Source organism: Fusarium odoratissimum (assembly GCF_000260195.1).
Source record: "Fusarium odoratissimum NRRL 54006 unplaced genomic scaffold supercont1.9, whole genome shotgun sequence".
NCBI classification, from domain to species: Eukaryota; Fungi; Ascomycota; class Sordariomycetes; order Hypocreales; family Nectriaceae; genus Fusarium; species Fusarium odoratissimum.
In genome coordinates this window covers 1,383,589-1,400,349 of record NW_022158695.1, presented here as the reverse complement: position 1 = coordinate 1,400,349, position 16,761 = coordinate 1,383,589, and the positions used below count along the sequence as shown (strand labels likewise).

The window sequence follows — 16,761 nt, the reverse complement described above, 5'->3', positions numbered from 1 at the left end:
ACGGCGGCGGGGACGGTGATGCTTGTACAGATGATACCGACTGTACTACCGCTGGGTCTGTCTGTCTTGAGAGCGGCGTCTGCGGACCTGATCCAAGCAACAACCCAACTTCGTGTACTACGGCAGATGATTGTACAGCAAACGCTGGCCTATGCCTCAATGGGCTTCTCAACATTTGTGTCTGCCTCAACGCTGTCTGCGTACAGGCCGGAGGTGGCGGTGGAGGCAGTACCGGCGATGCGTGCACCGGCAACGCTGACTGCACTACTCCTGGAGACACATGCAACAACGGTGTATGTTCGGCAGCAGGAGGCGGAGGTACAGATGCTTGTGTCGACGCCAACGACTGCCTCCTCTCCGTCAATCCTCTTTGCGCTCTCGGTCTGTGTGTCTGCGTCGATGCAGTCTGTGCTACATCCCCCGACGTTGATGAATGTACCTCCAACGCAGGTTGCAGCGCTGGAGCTACATGTCAAAATGGTGTTTGTGTCGATAACACCGACTGCACGGGTGCAGCAGATTGTCTTGCTAACCTTGATCTTTGCGTTTTGCCGGGGGTTTGTGCTTGTGTCAATGGTGTTTGTGGACTTGTTGGGAATGGACCTACGCCGGAGTGTACTGCTGCTGCGGATTGTCGAACTCTGCCGAGGTGTAGGCTGGGATTGTGTCTTTGTGTTGCTGGACAGTGTGTTCTTGGTTAATAGGGATGGTGCTTGGAGCTGGCGCGGTAACGTTTGTATTCATGTACTATACTTTGGTGGTTCAGCTGGCATGTTTTTGATACTAATTCCAATTTCGATTCTTCCTCATTACTCATTCCCCTCCAGCGTCCGTGTCTTCGGGCAGTTGCTGTATGTTCTTCGCTACCATTGCAATAACATGGCTTTCGCTCAATATTTAAAATCATTTCTGGATCTTCCCTTGTAGTAGGCGTGTTTTTGTAATTTGTTCTGAACTCCAATTTGTTTGTAATGAATGACCTGTAGCTGTGGTTAAATGTCAAGAAAATTCCACTTCAGGGGTAGGTAGCATTGCTTTGTCATTTGACGCGATTATTTATGCATTGACATGAGCGTGCATAACTGGCATTAATGTTTTATAACCTCAGGTTCTGCCCCATCATGAATAGTTATGTAACCCTGAACTTGAACCCCTGGAGTAGCATCAGGAAGGAATATCCTAAAGAGGAGGGCCTTTCCTCGCATTACGTGTTACAAATATGAAGAAGCAATTCTGTAGATCAAGAAGATATAGTCAATAATGCTTAGATCGTGTCTTCTTGTTCAAGTACTCCTGAACAGTGTAAGGAAGATGGAGGCACAAATGCATCGAGTCTTTCACCCTTCACCAAGGAATCCTGGGTACGATCACTACCCGATCTCTACCAGCCCTGTCGTCTATCTATCAAATTTCCAGTGTCATGTTAACCAACACGGGCTAATGGGTGGTGCAAAGTATCAGATTGTCCGATGTGATAGCACCCACGAGGAGAAATGATCCGCCTCAAAGGCGGGGAGACGGGAATCGTGCCATTCGTTGTGATCCGCCGTGCGGCTTGGTATCATTGGCATATTGCACCGTGTGCGAATAAAGTGAATATCCGGAATGAATCCAGCGCCCCCTGACTTGGCAATTATCTGGGCTGTAACAACTAGTTGGGTGGATATCGAGTGAGGGCAAGGGCCAACGCTATCGAAAAGAAAAGCTTTTCCCTAATCTGATACATTCGCCTGAATTCAATAAACAAGAGTAATCCAGAATGCTTGTGTTCAATTCATTGTCTCGCGCAACTTTCTGGTTCACAGCCTGTTAAAGCTGGCGGAGGCTCGGGTCGCGACGCGAATCACGAAGTATATGTTTTATGCTGAAAGAACATAGGTGGCACCAATACTTCTTAGACCAAGGTTCTTCCGGTTGAGGCCTTGGAAATGCTGTCCTTTACGAACTCGGACGACCGAGGCCAGACCACTTTCTCCGTCGGGAAGAAGCTGCATTCGCCAACCTGATGACTTGGACAACAAGGCAAGGATAAGGCCAGTACACGAAGCTTGCTTTTATCTTGTTAAAACTCTTACCTTCCATCTCTGGAGATGCTGTATCCTGTGTAAGGAGTTCGATCTATTGTCTCCGGTTGCTCTGGCGGTTACTCCGCTGCTGGTGTCCCCCTAAGTGGAACTCCAACGCAATTTCCCTCACAAGGATGCTGGGGGTTACTAATGGCGGTGTTCTTTTTAACAGCACTCTATTATTGCTGAGGCCAGGCAAGTCCGGTTGCTCTGCAACCTGACCGAGGTCTTCTGGGTTCGAGACGTCCAGGCTACCAAGTTAAGGGGCCTTGATCAACTTGGAAGGGTTGACTGACTGTCTTCCATTTCGTCGTTACAATTACTACAAGTCTTCAATCGATCGAGTGCAACCAGTTGGTGGTTCTCTACTGTGTTCCAGCTTATTCGGAATGGTGGATATGCGTTTTCGGTTCGTGTTTGAGCATCAAAGCCGCAGCAAGTTTACTCAAGAAACATGTTGACCTGCATGTCTCACTCAAATTGGCGTTCATTTGACTGTATGATTCTTCGGCGTACTCGTATTGGTTCGCGGTGATATGGTCGGTATTGACATGCATTATCGAAGTGTACTGTTGCTTGTGTATCGATCTCGGTGACTGTCCATTTCGTCCTGATAGATAGCCCAATCCTTGCTCTTTCTCGAAATCTTCCCATTACAATCCAAGTTACTTGAAGGCACTCCTTGCTCTTTATGTTCCTCGAGGCATGCGTAATCGTTCGAAATTTCGTTGTGTGGATCGATGATGAGTGGTGCGGACACGGACGTATCTAGAAACGAAAGAAAGAGTAAATCAAGTGGACGGGACGATGTCGGCTATTTATAGACAAGTTACAATAGTTAATTACATAGAAGTTACATCAATATTACCATATTTCACATTTTTCGTTGTGTCTGGTATTCAAAGAACGGGGGGGATGAAGATCACGCTGCGGATCCATGACGCGCAAAGACGCGCTCAAAGCCAATCACAAGTCTGTAGGGGCCAGAATATGTCGCAAGGCTATCGTCAGAGGCAGCATTACTTCAGTCTGTCATATATGATTTCCAAGTTTCGCCTGAAACATGCGAACATAATCGTCAAACTATGCAGTGCGCTTCTGTCAGCTTGGCGGGTGAGGCCATGGTTACACGGGGCTGAGCTTGACCTTGAGAATAGTACTTGGCCTGGGGTATTTGCATGACTGCATGTTTGCCACATCATATATTATGGTCGGGCTGTCTGGATCAAAGCTCTCCATGAAAAGGAGCAGTAGACAGCGGCACTACGAAATCTATGATCTCCCTTTCGCCAAAGAACAAACTCACACTGCCCAATACAGATCTGAGAAGTGGGCAGAGAGCTTTCAATACGCTCTCGCCAATGTTACTTGTACAGAAGGTCCATTACACAAGCCCAGGGCATGTTAGCTACCGACTGGATGGCACTAAGCCCACAATAGTGACGCTGTGCTTGTCTTGTGAGACATCATCTGTAGATCTTAGGTACTAAGGTCCAAGGATTATGATTGGTCACGGACGGTGCGTCCGTGTCACAATGATTGGCTTTACCAGTCGACGGAAACATCGTCCGCATAGACGTGATTGGCCAAATATTGTGACAACCGATTCTCTGTCTTTCTACAGTACATCCCGCTGCAGATAACGCAAGAAAGGTATCTAGCAAAACCCCAACATTATCTGGGCCTGTCCTGTGCGATCAATCGTGCACTTACGCTGTGCACATTATCACCCGATCTCGATTCGATCCTAGCAAGATTAGGCATAGCTAAGATAGCACGCACGCGCTTCGATGCGTATCGAGGTAAAAGTCTCTTGCGTTCGAGGGAGTGACGTTGTCATATTCAGGATTTCTGTGGGAGCCAAGATCGTCAGAAATCATGGGGCGTCGGAGTTTTCTCCGATGTGTGTCTATACCGGAAATAGAATAGAACAAAAGGTCCTTCTGGGCTGAACGTTGGTGCCGTACGCGATACTTGAAAGTGAGACTGAGCAGCCCAGCCCAAGCCCAATTAGAGTTAGCAAAAGCATGTGTAAGATTGTTAGTGGTGGGACGAGAACATGCATGTCTGTGATTGTACCATTCCGCTCTCAATTGGTATGTCTTTTGGCTCATCAATTAGCATGACAAACTGCTGTGTCCCCGAGAAACAAATTCGTGTGACCCACTGGTCCCGACAATCTACCCAGCGCCATGATATTTCCGGGGGGGGGCCGTTGTAACCTTGTGGCTTTCAGCCCAGCCAATCTTTGCGTTAGGGGCCTCTCCAAAGCTACGAAATGCATCGATAAGGACAGGAGTTCTGTCCAGTTAAATGTCTGGGGAGCCCCGGGTGGCGGCAACAGAGTTCAACGTCGAGAAGTTGCTTCCGTTATTGTGTCCTCATTTTGAACTTGTAGCTCGAACAAGACGAGCCTAGGATAAATGCGACCGTTGGATGGATGTTTGTGAGCCGTTCTCGTACGAGAACCTTGTCCAGTCGGCAATCGTCCTCTTTGACTGCCTCGCAGCGAGAATTGACCTTGTGTTTGATCTGATGGCCAGTCGTATCACCTTGTCATTTGACAAGCATGTTGATTCAACATTCCACACTCAGGTAATGTGATATAAGTAAGAACCTACGGCATGGATCTTTTGATGTTGTACAATAACAGATGTGATACCATATAAATTTGCCGTTCAACGAAGCCAGTCAAGCCTGATGGCTTTTTACATTAAAATCTTCAAACGCCATCTGAGCTTGTCAATCCCAGAAAGTCTCACAGAAACAATATGTGACAAAGAAAGAAAAGACCACAAAGAGGTGTAGCATATCATCCCATCGTATTCGATATCTCCCTTGGGTCGAGCAAATCCCGGTGACTCCTCCGCTGCATTTTAATCAACACTTGTAAATGTCGACCAATCCTTTTATCGTATCGACTCGTCATAATCATCGTCTTCGTATCTTTTTAATCGTACACGGGGGCCTCTTCTCAATTGTGCTGGGGAAAGGGGCAAATCGGCGGTGTCGCATGGTTCTGTTTTCCTTCGCCCAGGTCTTGGATGTATCGGTGTGCTTCGCTCGCGATGAAGTCTTGAATCAACTGACATTCGCAGTCGGTGTGTTGTAGGAGTCTCATCTTGAGGTCGTAGACTTGCATCGTGAGGTCGGCTACGCAGCTTGACAGGTCGCGGTTGGCTCGTTCCATGTCTTGTTCGTCGGCTCGAAGTTTCTTGGCGTCTTCGCGCTTCCTGATGCGGAATTTGTTGGAGGCGACGCGGTTTCGCTCCTGTACCTTTTTGCTGTGCTCGTCGAGTTCCTCTTCCGGCTCGGGAAACGGAGTTTTCGTGGGTTGCGGCTTAGCGACTGCTTTGCCTTTGCCGCGTCCTTTGGGCTTTTCTGATACTACTTCTGTTTTGGTTGTCTTGCGAGTTGACGCGCGTCTTGGAGCTTTTGACGCTGTAGATCGACTCGCATTGCGCTTTCGTTTGTCGGGCTGGGTTGATGAAGAGCCTCGACGGCTTTCGGAGTCACCGGTCGAATTCACTACGCTTGTTGACTCTGTTGAAGGGGATGGGATGGGATAGCTGTGCATTGAGGTTGATGGGGATGCCCATTGTGTGGAGGAATCTTGATCGTAGGCGTACTGGGCGTATTGTTGTTGGTGTTCTTGCGCGTAGGCATTTGGAGCGGCCATGTTTGATGCTTCGGCAAAGACGGCATTCTCGGGAGACCACCATTGCTCCCAAGGACCCTGGGGAAGCGTGCTATATAGATTCATGCCTGGCGGATCCTGGGCCATGAGTTGCATCTTTGGGTCGTAGGGCTGGTTGCCATCATCTAAAGGATGGACTGGTTGTTGGAAGGGAGGGTAGACTGTACCCATCTCTGCAATTTGAATGATGATGCTGTTAGATAGCTGGGTCGAGTCAGACCCTGAAGATTTAATCAAGTCTGGAACTGTAGTGGAGATTAAAGATGCTACTAGGAGTGAAGTTTGGACCCTGCCAAATGGAGGCGAAGAGGCGAGGAGGCGAAGAGGCGAAGAGGAAACGTTAATAAATAAGAGACGCAAAAAAGAAGGGTGGATGGCCAGATTAGGGGGACAGTGTGGGAGCTAAGAGAAGGGCGAACAACAAGCGGCTAGGTAGGTAGCATACTTACAGTGTTGTGTACTGTAGCATTCGATCTGGTGTTTGCCAAAGTCGGGACAAGACAGGACAAGACCAGAGAGGGGAATTGGAGTTTGGTCCCAAGCCATCAGACACGGAATGAGTTTAGCTCTAGGGACATATGCAGACAACTGGGGTCTGGAGTCAGGGGTGTGAGGGGTTGATAAGAGTGGACTTTAAGCCAATGTGTCACTTTTTAGTGACGAATCCGACTTAAGCTATGCTTAGAAAGCAATGCAGAGCATTGCCCGCGGGGAATAACAGAGATGGCATTGACAAATTGGGCATTTGACCAAACATGCAATTGTTAATGAACTACCCCGGCACATGAAAGTGCAGATTAAAGATCTCACGGCAGTTAACGATGACATGGAGATCACCGAGGGGAAAGCTGCATCGAGGCTCTGACGGGTGGATAAATATCAGTGCGCATCTTCACGAAAGCAAAACGGCCAAAGTCAACCAAACAACCCGTGAGACATTGGGGCAAACAAAGATCTTCCCAACGTCATGAGACGATTGCAGCAATATCCGGACTACTTCTTCCTCAAGTTCCTCTCACCAGCTACTAGACCCAGACGAGGCTAGCATTGTAAGACTGTGAAAATTAAAGTGTCCCGGGGTCATCATTGGCTGAGATGTCTCAGTCTTGGGTTCGAAGGCTATCATTGGTGGAACAGATCCCGATAGTGGGGCTGGAGCACAAGTATCTGGGCTTGACAGGGGAGCTACGCCAAAACAGCCCGAGCATGAGACAATATTTGTTGGCTTGTTGGCTATCACAGCACAAGGGGGAGATGATAAGAGAGAAGAGACTAAAACGAAAACAAATATCAGAGATACACACAACTCATCGCCTTTTTCCAAAGCAACCATGGAGGACTATCATGCATATGGCACCCATGCCAACATCCACCATTGAACACCAAACGGGCAAAAAAACATGCAAGTCTACAGTATAAAAATGAGCTGAAATGAAATGATACGTAGCAAGATAAGGAAAACACTCTACACATCCGCACGCACGTACCTTGGCTGAAAAGTCTTGCGTGGATGCAACAGTTCTCTCCAGCCAAGCCCTCATTGGTCAAGATGAACCAGCACCCAATCAGCGCTCACGGAGAGCGCCAGCCGACGACAGGGCTCTACTACGTAGTGATCAAGACTTTTTTTCAGCGGGGGTCAGTCACTACATCTGCGAGGCGTTGTCCCTTTGACATCACATTCTTTGCATCGTGTTGTATCTGTTATTCATTCCCAATTGTCTTTTCTCTTTTTTCCCGAATGCTACTATTCATCTCATGAGTCCCCTTTGGAATCGGCAGATCGTGCAAATACCATGACGAGGCGTTTGCGTCGATGCTTGCAAGCCACTCGGCAAGACAATAACGTGATGCTTTGATCAAGCTTGTTTGTTGCACTCCACAATGGATGTCTTCTTCCTCAGTGACAGGAGTCGCATCATACCATTCATGCAAAAGCAGAGCAAACAGTAGACTGTGCACTGCGTGAGAACTTCAGAATGCTTTTACAGATACTGTAGAGAATAAATGTTCAGAGATCTGCAGGGTGGACCCTGAGTCCTTGGAATGGGGGGGCCGTCACCTTGTTTCATGTGTCTTGGATGGGGGGCATCACATACCGGGGCGATCGTGTACCTCCGCGGATGGTCACAAACACCCTCCAATATGGGTGGGCTGCATGACTAAGTTCCCTTGCTTTGATGGAGAGAATAACTCTCGTTCATCGAAAGGACAGTTCATTTGGAAATTGGGTTGGGCGAGATCATGTTGTACAGCCAAGGGGTTGGGAGGCTTGCACTGTACTGTAAAAGGGAATTGCCGACGGACCACTCCCGGTGGTCCTTAATGGTTAAGAATATTTCTGGAAAAACGGCACCAAACCCTAGTTATTAATGAGCAGGGAGAAGAGACATCACCTAAGCAACGGCACCAACGTGGATAACGAAGGGTCCGAAGACTCGATATAACTGAAGAATCAAGACTACATTCATCGTAAGAACGTCCAAACTATCATATCGGTCGTGATTCATCATACGGGTAACCTCACCCTAATGAGCTACGGGATTGACAAGGTTTTATGAGTAGTGCTTGTCTGGTTACTTGAGACAAGGTACTGGTACTCGGTACCCATGCAGGCTTTACCACCAGTATCTAACTCCCCATCCATCAAAAACCGAGATTGACCGAGACCTTGGGGCGGTATACGGATTACCAAGATCATGTCAGTTCCCTGATGACTGAATCGGATGCCATGACGATTCTCTAGGGTCATATTGACAGTTGAGATCAAGTCCATTATTTCCGTCTTGTGTTGATAGGGTTCAAGGGACGTCGTTGTGCCCAACTTCCATTAGGCTCCGAGGGGAGCGTTGAAATTCTCAGGTCCGTGCCGAGGCTTATTCCCCGATTCCAGTAAATGCTCCCTTTGTTAGCTTGCCCAGAGCCCGGGCTTCTTATTGCAGTCAGAGAATTCAATGTCCATTCCGTTTTTCGTAGCCAGTTTCTCCGGTGCTTCTTATTGGTTCCAGTATTTGTAAATCTCAGTGATCCTTATTGCACAGTGATCCTTCTCCTCTCCTCGGTAGGGGATATTCAGCACACCAACAGAATCCTTTTTCATCGCGGCCACGATGATTCACTGCAGTAGTACGGGATCGAAGAGCCTCTCTTTATCAGCGCTTCTCTCAACAACATGATTTCTTTTGCTCTTCCACAACCCTCCTCGGCATAATGTACGCACCAACTTCTTCAGCCCCTTTCTCCCGTTCTGCTCTCAACCCTCCCGTACGCTTCGTACCACCATGCACAGCTCCAGCAACCGTGAAGCAAGAATCAGATGATGCGGAACCAATACTGATTGGCAGCAATAGTCCCTCGCCCGAACCTCGATCCAGCGTCGAATCCCGCAATCGCCTCTTCACCTCCCTCGAACTTGGCGATCACATCTTTCGAAACCCACGCTCCATCACGACTCCTGATGATCTCGACGACTCTGAACTGAAACGATGTTTCGATATACTCCACGCTTGCAGTCTTGCGACAGAGTTCAACGCGACGCTTTCTAATACCAAGGATACAATGGAGGACTTCCTAACGGCCATCTTCAAGAACTGGACGGGAGACGCGGGTGAACTGGACAAGCCAACTATGGACTTTGTTGTTCGCGAGTATATTAGTGTTGGAAACATTTGCAGTAAGAGACATGTCAATCGCGACGCCACTTGACTTCACGTTAACCCTCCCAGGCCAGCCCGCCAATCATCGAACCAGCTCCTCATGCGCCGAATCATCATCCTGCCGCACCCCAGTCTTTGGAATCGCCACATATCGAAGTCGACCAGCTCAACTCAGCATCAGTTTCTCCACCACAGAGCCGGAGCAAGGTTCGAGCCAAGATGCACAGGACTTATTCTGTCCGATGGAGCGCACTGATGTGAGATGGGAGGAGGGCGATTGGATGACCGATTTACGACGGAGCATGAAGAGGACTTGTATCAACAAGGTGCACAGGTACAATAAACATCTTGCGATCTGGTATGTGAGAAGCTTGGTTGGTGGTTGGGCGAAGGGAAGCATTTGGATGGGGAAGGACGTTGAGGTCTTTTCGTTTGTGGCGAAGGAGGCTGTTGATGCGGCGTTTGCTATGATGGGGGATATTTGATTGGTCTTTTGGAGATGGTACACACTAAACTGGAAGACAATGGGCTTGGGCATCAAAGGTATCGAAGACAGAATGTTGCGCAACCATGGAACAAGACGTTACACGGCAAGGTGTTTTGGGAGTTTACACAAAGGACGATACCAGGATGAACAAACAATGACTTTTCTTTTGAAACTGCTCTAGTCAACTTCTTGTAGGTGCTTCTTTATCGACCTCAAACCATGAGAGTGATCATGTCCTTCATGGTCCTCATGCTCGTCATCCTCCGGCCAATCGGGAAACCCATCATCAAACAGATCCTCTAGCGCCTCACGCTTCTCTTCATCACTCTTCTTCTCATCTCTCATAACCCCTTCCCACTTCTTGAACTCATCGTCAGTAAGTAAACACTCATCCAACATCTTCTCAAGGGCCTTGTGATCCAGGTTCTCTCCAATAAACACCAATTCCTGACGTCTATCGCCCCATTCCCCACCCTTCTTAATATCATGCTGCACAAGCCCATCAACCTCTGGGTCGCCGGTTGTATACTCCTCCGCAGGAAGGGTGCAGAACCATGGACGTCCACCGGTTAGTGTGAGCATAGCTCCAGCTTGGGACCAGTCTCCTGCGCGGTGGGGACGTGTGGCGAGGAAGAATTCACCCTTTGAGCGGAAGAGACGTGCGAAGATGGGATGTTTCCGCTTGGTGTCGAGGATTACTTCGTTAGAGGGTGTGAAGAGATCCTCTGCGTCTTGCATTTCAGAGTCATCAAACTTTTGCTTCTTGGACGCAGGCTCGGGTGAAGGGGCAGATTCAACGGTGGAATGGGAGCTGCGAGGTGATGATGGGGCTGAGCGCTTTCCTCGGGATGAAGAGGAGTCAGAAGTGTCTTGGTCGGCTACAACATCTTCGGTTGAGTCCTCAGCATCTGGGTAATCGACCATCTCAAGGTCTTCGTCTTCGTCTTCTTCCTCTCCCTCCTCATCGTCGTCTTCGGGCTGCTCAAGCTGCAAGATGAACTTGTCATACAGCAGTGCCCAGAGGCGGCGTGGGTGGAATGGTCGATGACGGCTGTAGATGCAGCTTCGTACAGAGTATTCTTCAGTCTCAGGCTTTGGTGTAAGGACATTACGACCGTTGACCTGGGGCAACATCAGTAAGTGAATCCCACTTCGTTATTGATACGGGGACGGATATATCATACCTCACGAACGGTCATGGCATGAAGGTCTTGAAGCCACCCATAACCAGACTGGGCAACCTGAAGATTAAACATGCCAGTGTTGACAATCTGCTTGACATCGACCTTACCATAGCTCGATTCAAGGATCTTGGCCCGATGGTTGAGCTTCTTGATCAAGTCTAGCAGGCGGGGTTTTGTCGACACGTCAACCTAACATTATGTTAGCTTATATGCGCGCCTGAAAAGCGGTTTCTGAATCTACCATATCGAGTTTGTTGAGGATGATGACATCCGCAAACTCAATTTGATCAACCATAAGATCAGAGACAGTCCTTTCATCCTCAGGCGTGACATCATCACGTCTCGAAGACAGGAGATCACTTGTGTCGAAGTCATGCAGCATAGTAAATGCATCGATGACGGTTACAGTAGTGTCAAGTCTAGCAAACTTATCAAGACCACCGGCATCTTTCCTACCCAAAAGTCAGTATCTCTCCCCTCACTTCCTGAAAAGTACTCACAGTTGCTTGAGAACCTTGATCATATCGGCATCCAGACCAGGGGCACCCTCAATGGATCCCATAGCGTCCATCTGCTCAGCAAGTCTCGAGTCGAATGTCTCAGCAACCTGTTCTGGCTCACTGATACCACTGCTCTCGATAATGATGTAGTCAAACTCTTGAAGTTGAGCTAAACGAACGAGTTCTTCCAGGAGATCACCGCGTAGGGTGCAGCAGATGCAACCATTCTGAAGAGCGATGACTTTCTCTTGGGTCTTTGAAAGATGGTGTGTTTTCTTGATGAGGGAGGCATCGACGTTGATACTAGAGGGGTAAGACTTTGGTAATGCTGAAAGGGAGTAGGAACATACGCTCCAATGTCGTTAACCACCACCGCGATGCGGAGACCGTGCTCACTTCGGAGGATATGTTGAAGGAGAGTTGTTTTCCCAGCGCCCTACATAGTCAGCAAGAATTCCTTGATCGGGGACCAAGGAGACTCACCAAGAATCCAGAGAGAAGTGTCACGGGTAAAGCTTTTGGAGGAATGCTAGGCTTCTTGACACCCTTGCTCTTGTTTCCTTTCTTGACCTTGTTCTTAGCCATTTTGATAGCTGAAAAGGACAGTGAAGAAGAGAGAAGACCTCGCTGAGATGTGAGGAGTGGGAGATGACCTGGGTTCAGACAAGGTCCCTTTCTTGGAACGGTGGTATTTCTACTTGTTATGACTTACACAAGATTCTTGCTTACAATCGTACTGCTCATCAGGGTATGGACCCTGAGGCCATCAAGGTGACGCTATCGCGAGTGTGAGTACCTTGATGACATTCTGAGTGAGTTTATTGGCTACCGTTGGCAGGAACATGGAATTGAATTCGGAACTAATTGTGACAAGGTTTAGTGGAATATGCAAGCAAAGATGGGGGATGCGGAGCCTCCAAAAGGGTTTGACGCATTTCTAGACATATCAAAACAGGTCCAGACGACTTATTACTACAGTGTGGCAGTAAACTCTTAGCAAAAACTTATAGGCCATTTAATAGTAAAGTTGATCGTAAGGGCAATTGAGATTGAGATGTTTCCAGTAAGATGTCATAACAAGACGCCACAGCTCAGTGATGATGATTGAGGGATGCCTTGATGCACTTCATGACCAGGGCGTTTGGTGCATTATTAATTCTCTCAAGGTCATTGGCTTAGCCAGCCTCTTTCTGCCAACTATCACAGACTAGGAAATTGTGTAAGTGGCTTGAAACAAAAGAGCGTGTGCATCGTGACGACCTTGTTGAGTTGTTGAGAACCTTGATGTCTTTTGTCATAATACCTTGAATGGTGCAATAGGAAAATTTATTGATTTTTTGCTGGCAGTGGATTACTAAAAGCCGCTTGGGGAGCAATTAATGGTAAAGTTCGAGCAGTGATAATCTTCAAGGGAGTCTCTACGGCTTTTAGATTAAATACGAAAATTGTCAGACTGATGATCCAAGTTTACGTATCTTGGCTATATCAATTAAGGTACAAGGACCCCGACAAGACTTGCCATGACAATTAGCTCTACAAAATTATCCATCATGCGACTGGGTTCTGAGTTGCATTGATTGTTTTGGGGTGGCATCCGATCAAGGTATCGTCCTTGATACATGACATTGACTGACACTACACCTGGACTTCGGCTAGATGAAATGCAGAATGAACAATAATTCGAAACTCATCACGTTGGTCATGATCGTGATCAGATCTTGACTTTGGATCGACAAAATGCAGATACTAATAGTGTGACCATGGCTGCTCCATACTGTGAGCGCAATAATTATGGACAGAAGTTGGTGATACAATGTCTGTTATAGCGAAACATTGCTGTCTGCTTTGCCATTGTTCTAAGTTTTATAGGCATACCGAGTGTGACCTCAATACTGAGAATCAGCTACTTCACGATTATCCATCTTCTGATGGAGTCTTGATATTCTGGACAGCAGCTATGTCGAGTTGAATCCCATCTTTCGGCCGAGCAGCTGGAGGGACGGCCGGCCCTAGGGTAACCATTGATGAGTTGCGGTTCGCAAAATGGAGACGGCCCTACCGCCTGGCGTGACAGATATGCATATATCGAGAAATATGGACATCATTCGCCTTATTTTTCGATAAGCGCAGACACTTCTGAGATCTCACGATAAGACTCCTGGCAAGTATTCAGTATCGCAACGAGAGCCGCCTCTTTTGCTGGAGTCTCTTGGGCAGGGGCGCTAAAAGAACAAATCACATACCGACCTCGTACTGCCGGCGCTGTTGAGTTAAAATAGGATGTGCTATACCGAGGTGAGTAATAAATTGAACTTCGTCGACATACTCAAAAAACGGCAAATCTTAGATCTGATTGAAGCGTATTTGCAGGCTTGCTGTCTCTGTTACGGGGCTCTAGCCTCGGGTTGCCTAAATTGGGGATGAGCTGGATATTCTTATACCCGGTCGTCGTGAAGCAGCAAGATAATAACAGCCATAGATCGTGACAAATATAATAGCTACTTTATTTTAAAATACGTAATTAACTTTAAAAAGTTATATGCATGTAATCTTGTTTCAATTCGATTAATTTACCACGCTGTTTGTATTTCTTTTTATACAGAATTTGCTGATATTCACATAACGAGGCACATCTCAGCCGAAACCAACTGCCGCAGGATAGAGCCGCAGCGCCTCCCGTCTCTCAGGCCCGAAACCGAGAAAGACAACTCTCAACGCGGGGTCTCCGCAATCTCCACGCCGGCCCGATCGTTCTACCCAAGGTAAACGGTAAACGACCTCACTCACCTCAATTATAAGATCAATTCCAGCTTCAGGCTCTTTGACTTGTCATCAACTCCCCTTCTTCACATCGGCCTGTACCGTGTCCCCTGCGTGTCACCCAGCAACCAACAGAGCAACATCAACAAAACAAAGCAAAGGGCAAAAGTTACACCGACACAGGAGACACGATGGCAGACACTAAGCCCGCTTATGCAGGCACACCCGCCAACGTCCCAGGCGCAAACGTCTTTGACTTCTTATTCAGCAATCCTTTCCAGCATGAAAATGACTTTACGCCTAGAGCGAGACGTGTGCCAAAGATCCATGATGATCAGCCCATTTTCGTTGACCACGCCAGCGGTACGTTGCACTCCCAAACTCAATCTTACATGCCTAAACTCAACATCATATCATGGCGACACGTGCTGACTTCTCTAGACCGTCCTCTCACTTTCTCACGCGTAAAGCGCGATGCCCTCACTCTAGCAGCCAACCTCCAATCTCTTGGTCTTGATCCCAATGAAATCGAGACCCTCCCTCCAACAGCATCATGTTCTGGCCCAGAGGTCGCACCGGTGGTGCTTATCCAATTGCCTAACTGTTTGCCCTTCGCGACACTCATGATGGGTGCCATTGCAGCTGGCTTAACTACCACATTAGCATCACCCTCACTATCTGCTACTGAGCTCTCATGGGTCATTAAGAACTCGCGTCCTCGCGTGCTCTTCACAGCGAAAGCGTTCCTCAACACCGTCGAGAAAGCGCTTGAGCAGCAGGAAGACGAGGCGTACAAGAGAAGTGTGCGCGTCTACACAGTCGATGTAGCGAGGGATTTGTATCCTCTTTCACCGGCTTCTCATGCTGAGGATGGCGATTGGAAGAACCTTCTTATGCCAGCGAAAGAGCCTCTTACTGCTGGCCACCCGTTCCCACCAGAATCCGCCGCTACACGAACAGCAATTATTCTCTGGTCATCTGGTACATCAGGCCGATCAAAGGGTGTTTTGCTATCCCATCAAGCCATCAACTTCTCAATCGCGTCGCTGTGGCACGATGCGGACTTTTACGGATTTCACCAGCGATGGCTAGGTTATGTGCCATTTTACCACGTGTTCGGTCTCACCAACATCTTCTTACTGGCTTTCGCGACGGGTTCTACGGTGTTTACTATGCCCGCGTTCAAGCTCGATACTGTTTTATCCGCGATCCCGCGTCGACAGATCACATATCTCCACATGGCACCTCCCGTGGCTGTCATGCTCGCCAAGTCACCCGTGGTAGAACCCTTCGCGCGACGCGACGCGCGCGGTCGCAATGCTTTCAGCAGTGTTGTTGCAGGTGTAACAGGCGGTGCACCTCTCGGCCACGAAGTCGTAGAGAAGGTCTTCCAACGACTCGGCTTCCTCGTGAGGCTTGGCTACGGCATGTCAGAAGCGTGCAGTGTCACTCTGCAAAGGGGTCTCAGGGAAGAGGACATGCACAGTTACAAGCACGACACAGGAAAGCCTCATTGGGGCGTTGAGCTCATGATCGCTGGTGCAGGTGAATTGAACTCTGAGGATTCTACCACAAAGGCTGCGCCGTTCGGTGCCGAGGGTGAGATTCTCGTGAGATCGCCTGGATTGATGAGTGCGTATGTCCCATCCCACGGACTGGGAAGTAAAGAAGCGCCCGATATGAGCGTCACAACAGAGGCATTCACGTCAGATGGTTGGCTTCGAACCGGTGACGTCGGACATCTCGACGAGGAGGGCACTCTCTGCATCACAGACCGCATCAAAGAAATGATCAAAGTGCGCGCTTACCAAGTCGCGCCCGCTGAATTGGAGGCTATTCTCTGCAGCAGCGATGACGTTGCTGACGCTGGAGTGATTGGCATACACGACAAGAACGAAGCGACAGAGTGGCCACGCGCTTACGTCGTCGCAGCAGATGAGAGCAAGTCAGAAGTAGAACTTCAAAAGTTGGCGCATGATCTCAAGGATTTGGTAGAGAGTCATTCAGCGCGGTATAAGTGGCTCGTTGGCGGAATTGTCTTCGTAAAAGCGATCCCCAAATCACCGAGTGGAAAGATTCTCCGGAGGGTTATTCGGGATGGTGGCATACAGGGCTTCGAGGTCTCACTCTACCAGCGCAAGAAGCGAGACCACAAGCTGTAAATTTTGACTACACTACACTACGCATGTACTAAGAGCGCTTGTAAAAACTCTTTTCTCATTTAGCATTTCTCTTTATGGAGTATCTTATTAATAAAACGGTAGTTTAGATTGCAAGTCTCAGCTGTGTTTACACAAAGATTACTAAAACATGCTTCGTGATTGGCTGGACCTCGAAATGCCCGTGATGGATTCGGCCTCGGACTTATCCCTTTCGGACAAGGGAGCTCTTTTCGGTCTGTGCAAGGTGTG

General features: G+C 48.4%; 5 protein-coding genes across 5 annotated transcripts; 2 read left to right on the top strand and 3 right to left on the bottom strand.

The window, feature by feature from the left end:
- Positions 1-149: 149 nt before the first annotated feature.
- Positions 150-744, bottom strand: FOIG_06892 (uncharacterized protein; the record flags this gene model as incomplete). Its single annotated transcript, XM_031206130.1, has 2 exons — positions 150-564; positions 608-744. The coding sequence occupies 2 exons, from the start codon at positions 742-744 to the stop codon at positions 150-152; spliced, it is 552 nt and encodes a 183-aa protein (XP_031064854.1).
- Positions 745-4,973: 4,229 nt separating this feature from the next.
- Positions 4,974-5,934, bottom strand: FOIG_06891 (uncharacterized protein; the record flags this gene model as incomplete). The annotated part of the gene is made up of 1 exon (XM_031206129.1): positions 4,974-5,934. One exon carries the CDS (start codon positions 5,932-5,934, stop codon positions 5,041-5,043), a length of 894 nt encoding a protein of 297 aa, XP_031064853.1. The 3' UTR covers positions 4,974-5,040.
- Positions 5,935-8,730: 2,796 nt separating this feature from the next.
- On the top strand, positions 8,731-11,298 carry FOIG_06890 (uncharacterized protein). The gene is made up of 2 exons (XM_031206128.1): positions 8,731-9,436; positions 9,489-11,298. The coding sequence occupies exons 1-2, from the start codon at positions 8,974-8,976 to the stop codon at positions 9,902-9,904; spliced, it is 879 nt and encodes a 292-aa protein (XP_031064852.1). The 5' UTR covers positions 8,731-8,973; the 3' UTR covers positions 9,905-11,298.
- FOIG_06889 (PiT family inorganic phosphate transporter) lies at positions 10,078-12,175 on the bottom strand (the record flags this gene model as incomplete). Its single annotated transcript, XM_031206127.1, has 6 exons — positions 10,078-11,028; positions 11,091-11,279; positions 11,332-11,542; positions 11,591-11,893; positions 11,941-12,026; positions 12,074-12,175. The coding sequence occupies 6 exons, from the start codon at positions 12,173-12,175 to the stop codon at positions 10,084-10,086; spliced, it is 1,836 nt and encodes a 611-aa protein (XP_031064851.1). The 3' UTR covers positions 10,078-10,083.
- A 1,990-nt stretch (positions 12,176-14,165) lies between these two features.
- FOIG_06888 (uncharacterized protein) lies at positions 14,166-16,699 on the top strand. The gene is made up of 2 exons (XM_031206126.1): positions 14,166-14,713; positions 14,792-16,699. Exons 1-2 carry the CDS (start codon positions 14,542-14,544, stop codon positions 16,510-16,512), a joined length of 1,893 nt encoding a protein of 630 aa, XP_031064850.1. The 5' UTR covers positions 14,166-14,541; the 3' UTR covers positions 16,513-16,699.
- The last annotated feature ends 62 nt before the right edge of the window (positions 16,700-16,761 follow it).

Excerpts from the sequence above, each read along its gene's own strand:
- FOIG_06888 (XM_031206126.1), top strand. The coding sequence starts at position 14,542 with ATGGCAGACACTAAGCCCGCTTATGCAGGCACACCCGCCAACGTCCCA. Across the intron at positions 14,714-14,791 it reads TTTCGTTGACCACGCCAGCG|ACCGTCCTCTCACTTTCTCA; the intron begins GTACGTTGCACT and ends TGACTTCTCTAG.
- FOIG_06890 (XM_031206128.1), top strand. The coding sequence starts at position 8,974 with ATGTACGCACCAACTTCTTCAGCCCCTTTCTCCCGTTCTGCTCTCAAC. Across the intron at positions 9,437-9,488 it reads TAGTGTTGGAAACATTTGCA|GCCAGCCCGCCAATCATCGA; the intron begins GTAAGAGACATG and ends TAACCCTCCCAG.